This window comes from Micropterus dolomieu, linkage group LG02 (assembly GCF_021292245.1).
Source record: "Micropterus dolomieu isolate WLL.071019.BEF.003 ecotype Adirondacks linkage group LG02, ASM2129224v1, whole genome shotgun sequence".
In the NCBI taxonomy this organism is placed as follows: Eukaryota; Metazoa; Chordata; class Actinopteri; order Centrarchiformes; family Centrarchidae; genus Micropterus; species Micropterus dolomieu.
The window spans coordinates 32,613,862-32,622,009 of record NC_060151.1 but is presented as its reverse complement, the minus strand read 5'-3'; the positions used below and the strand labels follow the sequence as shown (position 1 = coordinate 32,622,009).

The 8,148-nt window shown below is 49.5% G+C and overlaps 1 protein-coding gene across 2 annotated transcripts in view; it reads right to left on the bottom strand.

Annotated features, from left to right (window-relative positions):
- LOC123983363 (integrin alpha-3-like) overlaps window positions 1–7,661 on the bottom strand; it is a 27,465-nt gene extending 19,804 nt beyond the window's left edge. For both annotated transcript variants that reach the window (XM_046069602.1, XM_046069612.1), the window contains exons 1-2: window positions 7,555–7,661; window positions 5,801–5,970 (exon numbers count right to left, since the gene is read on the bottom strand). In XM_046069602.1, the coding sequence (XP_045925558.1) occupies window positions 5,801–5,958 (158 nt within the window). In that variant the 5' untranslated portion in view covers window positions 5,959–5,970; window positions 7,555–7,661. The remainder of the gene's footprint in view (window positions 1–5,800; window positions 5,971–7,554) is intronic.
- Between the last annotated feature and the right edge of the window lie 487 nt (window positions 7,662–8,148).

The following is an 8,148-nucleotide window of genomic DNA, read 5'->3' as shown; positions in this document are numbered from 1 at the left end:
ACAGGACACACACACAACACACAACACAGGACACACACAGCACAGGACACACACACAACACACAACACAGGACACACACAGCACAGGACACACACACAACACAGGATACACACAGCACAGGACACACACACAACACAGGACACACACAGCACAGGAAACACACAGCACAGGACACACACACAACACACATCACAGGACACACAAAGCACAGGACACACACACAACACACAACACAGGACACACACACACAACACACAGCACAGGACACACACACACAACACACATCATAGGACACACACAGCACAGGACACACACAACAGGACACACACAGCACAGGAAACACACAGCACAGGACACACACACAACACACAACACAGGACACACAAAGCACAGGACAAACACACAACACACAACACAGGACACACAAAGCACAGGACACACACACAACACACAACACAGGACACACACACAACACACAACACAGGACACACACACAACACACAGCACAGGACACACAAAGCACAGGACACACACACAACACACAACACAGGACACACAAAACAGGACACACACAGCACAGGACACACACACAACACACATCACAGGACACACACACAACACACAACACAGGACACACACACACAACACACAACACAGGACACACACACAACACACAGCACAGGACACACACACACAACACACAACACAGGACACACACACAACACACAGCACAGGACACACACAGCACAGGACACACACACACCACACACAACACAGGACACACAAAGCACAGGACACACACACAACACACAACACAGGACACACACAGCACAGGACACACACACACAACACAGGACACACACAGCACAGGACACACACACAACACACAACATAGGACACACAACACAGGACACACACAGCACAGGACACACACACACACAGCACAGGACACACACAGCACAGGACACACACACAACACACAACACAGGACACACACACACAACACACAGCACAGGACACACGCACACAGCACAGGACACACGCACACAACACAGGACACACACAGCACAGGACACACACACAACACAGCACACACACACACACAGCACAGGACACACACACACAACACACACACACACACACACACACACAGCACAGGACACACACACAACACAGGACACACACACACACACACACACAGCACAGGACACACACACAACATAGGACACACACACAACACACACACGACACAGGACACACACACAACAGCTGACTCTGTTACAGTTTTTTTCAGCTGCTAAGACGCGTCGGTCCAAACTGAAGACACACAGTGTGCGTTACCAACACGCATCCTGACCTCCAAAAGTCACTCAAACATGTCACACAAGCCTCAAAATAAACTCTACAACTATTCTCACTCAGAAAGCAAACTCTGTCACTCGTAACACACTGAACTACAAAACAACGGGGAGCGTTACGTGAATTTGATGAACTTTTATCTTCGAAGCGGGTTTCACACAGAAGACAGCTGTTCCCAGTCACTTTGGTACATTTCTCAGATCAGACCTGAAATTATACCAGTTCAGCCTCCACATCATCAGGCCACGTGTGCACAACTTGCTGATGCTTTGACACGTTTATGCAAATGATTAGGGACACTTGTCTGCTGTTTGCTACACTATCACTTGCTGATCACAGTGTATTATACTGGTATACTGTTTTTTTCTGCATCCCGATGACATGCTCTGTCAACAACTTACAGTGCACACAGTAAAAGTGTAACAGTGAATCCTGTCCAGTCCTCTGCAACGTATAACTCGGTACTGTAGAGGCTGATCTACAGAAAAAGTGCAGCCTTGTGCATTTTCAATCATCGTCATCCAAACCTGAGCCATAGTTTACAAATACAAATAGTTTTGCTAATGTTCAGCATGATTCTAGAAATGGTCGAAAACGACAGAATAACATCTTTTCACTTTATTGACGGTCCTATAGTTTATGGAACAAGAATGAATCAGAGATGCCGACATTTCCTTCCATATCCTTTTTTTCTACATCACTGCATTCAGTAACTTGTGAAAGTCCCTGATGTGTCAGTGCTGCAGTTGTTTCCGCAGTAACACTGGTAGCTGAGACACAGTGACCACAGCCTGATGCACAAGGTGATGCGGCCTGAAGTGAGTCCAAGCAGCTGTGAATTCATTTACACCAAGCTGTGTGTGTGTGCATCTGTGTGCTGCTATCTTTGTGGGGACATTCAGTTTTAAACTTCGCTGCGAGGACCGTCCTGCTCTATGAGGACCGTCCTCACAGAGCAGTCACTGCTTTCAGGACGGGGCTGCACGAATCTGATCATGTCTCTGATGTGTTTCCTCTTCGATCGCTTCGTTGTCTCCCTGAGCCAATCAGCTTCTTACTTTTCTGTCCTTTCTTCTCTTTTGAGCTGCTTCACTTTTTCATGTCGCCTTTCTCTCTCTCGCACACTCATCACGTGTTACTTAGCCTATGTTCATGTAGTGCACTCACGCTTTCATGTGACAGGGCAACTAGCCAATCAGACATGATCATTAAATTATAACCGTTTCCAGCTCTAACGCCTCTCTCCACGAAATAAACAGAATGATACAAACTCTCTGTGTCATTTTCGATCTGATGTTGTGAGTCAGTATCTTGTGCAGCTGTAGTTCAGGTCAGGAGGGAGTTTAAATCACGATCCTCAGAGAGGAAACGTGTGTCTGAGTTTCATTTCCTGTGTTCGGTCCTGCACGCACACCTCAGATCAGCCCTCCAGCTGAACACACAGCAGCTGATCCAGGTCTCTGCGTGACCTCTGACCCCTCAGCTCCGGTTCAGGTGTGTTGCCATGGTGATGATGTCGCAGGTCGAAGTAATGAGAAGCAAGAACTCTTCAAGGACCCCTGATGCCTCCTCAAGGGCCCGTAAAACTTTCACTATCGTTATTATTGATCAGTCTAGTTACTGTTCAGCCAATCACAGACAGAGAGACATGTGATTGGCGGGACACTGAGCCAATCAGAGGACACGCTGACCTCCTGACTCCTGAAGTCCCAGAGGAAACTAGATTACTGTGTGTGTGGGGGGGGTCCATTTGCAGCCAATCCAATTACAGAACAAAAGAGATGGTTGTCATGGTAACGGTAGTGATGGACAGCTGGGTGACCTCTGAGTGACCTCTGCACGCCTCCTCTGGGACCTGACGTCATGTGACCTGTCAGCAGCTGCTCAAACCCTGAACAGGTAACTTACATGAGGAGACTCCTAAACCACTTCCTATATAAACTCCTCAAGGACTCCTGGATCTTCTTCAAGGACCCTCCTACATCTTTCTGAATAACCCCTGGACCGTCTTCAAGGCCCCCCTCCTGCTGTACCTCACATTATTAACGCTGCAGGGCATTCACCTGACTCTGTGAATTCCTCCTGTGTAACAGGGTTAAAGACTCTCTCTCCTCCTCTCTAATCCTTCATGTGAACTCCAGCCTGGAAACTGGTTCTAACCTGCCTCTGCAACACGACCCTGAACCGCCTACAAGTGGTCCAAAGTGCTGCACAGCTTCAGAGCCGGCCCTGCACCAGCAGCACCAGGCGGGAGCCTCCGGGTCTGAAGAGCCTTAAACCTGCGTTCTCTCTGACAGCCAGCAGGGGGCGACTCCACTGGACTGTATAGAAGTCTATGAGAAGATGAGGCCACTTCTCTCTTTAGTAAACACTTTCCTGATGAGTTGATGGTGATATTCAGCACCTGAGTGGGCCTCTGAACTCGCCGACTGTCTCTCCTGATGCTTCTCCGGTTCACTCACTTTGTCTTTTGTTAAACCTATTCTAGATGTAATCTCTCACAGTGTTTCCCAGCCATCTGCCAGCCAATCAGAGAGCGGCATGTTTGGTGGTTTTGTCAGCTTGTCAGCTGCAGCAGGAAGTCATGATTTCACACATCAGTCAGTTTACTGCAGAACTAAAACCGCAGGGTGTTAACTGAGCCAACGCTCACAGGAAGAGAGACAGACAGGTGACAGACAGACGACAGACAGACAGACAGACAGGTGACAGACAGACAGACAGACAGGTGACAGACAGACAGGTGACAGACAGACAGACAGACAGACCGACTGGTGACAGACAGACAGACAGGTGACAGACAGGTGACAGACAGACAGACAGACAGACAGACAGGTGACAGACAGGTGGCAGACAGGTGACAGACAGACAGACAGACAGACAGACAGGTGACAGACAGACAGACAGACAGGTGACAGACAGACAGACAGACAGGTGACAGACAGACAGGTGACAGACAGACAGACAGACAGGTGACAGACAGGTGACAGACAGACAGACAGACAGACAGACAGACAGACAGGTGACAGACAGGTGACAGACAGACAGGCAGACAGGTGACAGACAGGTGACAGACAGACAGACAGACAGACAGGTGACAGACAGACAGACAGACAGACAGACAGGTGACAGACAGACAGACAGGTGACAGACAGACAGACAGACAGGTGACAGACAGGTGACAGACTGGTGACAGACTGGTGACAGACAGACAGACAGACAGACCGACTGGTGACAGACAGACAGACAGGTGACAGACAGACAGACAGACAGGTGACAGACAGGTGACAGACTGGTGACAGACAGACAGACAGACAGACCGACGGGTGACAGACAGACAGACAGGTGACAGACTGGTGACAGACAGACAGACAGGTGACAGACAGGTGACAGACAGACAGACAGAAAGACAGACAGGTGACAGACAGGTGACAGACAGACAGGCAGGTGACAGACAGGCAGACAGGTGACAGACAGGTGACAGACAGACAGACAGACAGACAGACAGACAGGTGACAGACAGACAGACAGACAGACAGGTGACAGACAGACAGACAGACAGACAGACAGGTGACAGACAGACAGACAGAAAGACAGACAGGTGACAGGCAGGTGACAGACAGGCAGACAGGTGACAGACAGGTGACAGACAGACAGACAGACAGACAGACAGGTGACAGACAGACAGACAGACAGACAGGTGACAGACAGACAGACAGACAGACAGACAGGTGACAGACAGACAGACAGACAGGTGACAGACAGGTGACAGACAGACAGACAGACAGACAGGTGACAGACAGACAGACAGACAGGTGACAGACAGGTGACAGACTGGTGACAGACAGGTGACAGACAGACAGACAGAAAGACAGACAGGTGACAGACAGGCAGACAGGTGACAGACAGGTGACAGACAGACAGACAGACAGACAGACAGACAGGTGACAGACGACAGACAGACAGACAGACAGGTGACAGACAGACAGACAGACAGACAGACAGACAGGTGACAGACAGACAGACAGACAGACAGACAGACAGACAGACAGACAGGTGACAGACAGACAGGTGACAGACAGACAGACAGGTGACAGACAGACAGACAGACAGGTGACAGACAGGTGACAGACAGGTGACAGACAGACAGACAGACAGACAGGTGACAGACAGGTGACAGACAGGTGACAGACAGACAGACAGACAGACAGGTGACCGACAGACAGACAGGTGACAGACAGACAGACAGACAGGTGACCGACAGACAGACAGACAGGTGACCGACAGGCAGACAGGTGACAGACAGACAGACAGACAGGTGACAGACAGACAGACAGACAGGTGACCGACAGACAGACAGACAGGTGACCGACAGACAGACAGACAGGTGACCGACAGGCAGACAGGTGACAGACAGACAGACAGACAGGTGAGCACTCACAGGTAACGGTCTGTCTTCAGGTCCTGGTGCAGAGCCACAGACAGTCCGAACAGACTTCCGTCTCCGCCCGTCTTCAGCAGTGGGAACGCCGTGTCGAGGTTGGACGCCACGCACACGGCGAGCCACACAGTCAGCAGGGCGCACACACCTGTCGCCATGGAGACGCTCACCTGAAAGGGCGACGGGCCACTGTGAGACAGGTGGAACAAGCAGCAGCTGCACGGGAGATGGGAAGGCCTGATACTAACTGTTTTGTTGAAGGTCACGTGACCTGCTGAGCGCCTCACTCCTTTATTATGTCGAACATGTAGAGCAGGTGTGTGCGTCTCAGCCTGGGGGGGGGTTCCTTTCTTATTAAGATTATTTTTAGGTTCCCCTCTTTAACCTGGAACAGCTGTGGAACTATCATCAGAGTAACTTATTGCATTTAATTACTTTTCCAACTTTCTTCTGAACGCTCGCAGCTTGAGAGGCAGTTTAACAACCAATCAGAAGCCTCTTTACTAACGAGCCGTGAAACGCAGAGGAAGAAGAAAACCAGCAGAGCAACAACATGAATTCTGTCCAGCTGCTTATAGGAAAGATGTGATGTTTGTTCTATTATGACTAGGGCTGGGCACGGTAACGCAGTTTATTCAAAAGTAGTATTATTTTGAAAATGCGCTGCTGCTGGCTCTGAGTGCAGTCACGGGTCACAGGAGGGCGGTGTTGATCAGCTGGGCGGCTTCGGTAGGCTGGACGCAGCGTCAGGGACAAGCAGGTAAACAAAAGCAGCACCAGCGATCAAACGCCACAGCCAAGAGGACAGCTGCACATGTCGGTCTGAGGAACGCTCCTCAGGTGATCAGACAGGGAGACGGCGCTCCGCGGGTAAACGGCGGCCGCTCTATGGAGAGTTCTGCGCGCTACGCAGCTGTCGCCTATTTAACTTCAGTTAAATTACAGGCTGCATAACTCTAGCTGAGAGGCCTTCATCTGGGTTTGCAGGGACGCTCTGCCGTGTGAATTCCCTCCTGTTGGTGTCCTGGTTAGTAAAACTCCCAAACAGCAGGATCAGTCTCGTTCTTCGTGCTGCGCGTCGCGTACAAAAAGTTCAATAATATTCAGCTTCGGCGGCGGCTGAGCAGCTTTTGATTCTCTGGACTCTGGATAACAGCTAACGCCCGGCAGCAGCCGACAGCTTCAGTTTAATGTTTGATTTGATCACATTAAAGATGTTTAAGTTGAAATTTACAGAAATAATCTATTGCTGCTGTGTAAAGGGAATACTGCTGGGAAACCACATGTAACAGCAGGACATTCAAATAACGTTTTGACTGTTGCCCAGCACTAATTATTATTTATTATTTTTATTATTAATTTTATTTATTTATGTTGTCATTTAATCACATGTAAGCAGTTCGTCTCCAACACCTCACGGTCTACAGCAGATTACACAGAAAGTAAAATCTAACACAGAACATCCTCCAGCACATTTACTCCAGTACTGTACTCGTGTATAATTCTGAGGTATCTGTACTTTACTTGAGTATTTCCATGTTTTACTGCTGTATCCTCTCTCTGCAGACTCAGGCTGAAGTTAGTGAAGATGAAATGAAAGCAGGTGAATGTAAAGCCTCAGTCTGACCCACAGCTCGAGTGTTTGTGCTCCGTTAGTGAAAGTAAAACAGGCTGTAATCAGACACTCAGCGATTACTGAGCAAAAGATTAAATCCAGCATTAAATGCATGAAGTCTGGCTGAGAGAGAACTGACCTTCTCCTCCTGCGCAGCCTGAAGCCTTCCGCTCACCAAAGCTTTACTTCAACGGGTCGTGGGGTCGATTCCCGCTGAGCTCCGTCTGCCTTCTCCTCCGCCTGCCGTCTGAACTGCACACGCTCCGCTGCCTGCTTTATCTCCACGCCGCTCCACCTTCCTGCCTCGCTCTCCCTCTCATTCTCATTCTCCAGCTGTGCTCGCTCGCCCTCAAATGAAATCATGTCTCTCTCCCGCCCACATACGCACACACACAGACACACACACACACACACACGCACACACACACACACACACGCACATTAACACACACACGCACATTAACACACACACACACACATACACACACAGACACACACACACACACGCACAGACACACACACGCACATTAACACACACACACACACATACACACACAGACAGACACACACACGCACAGACAGACACACACACGCACAGACAGACACACACACGCACATTAACACACACACACACGCACATTAACACACACACACATGCACATTAACACACACACACACACATGCACATTAACACACACACACATGCACATTAACACACACACACACACACACA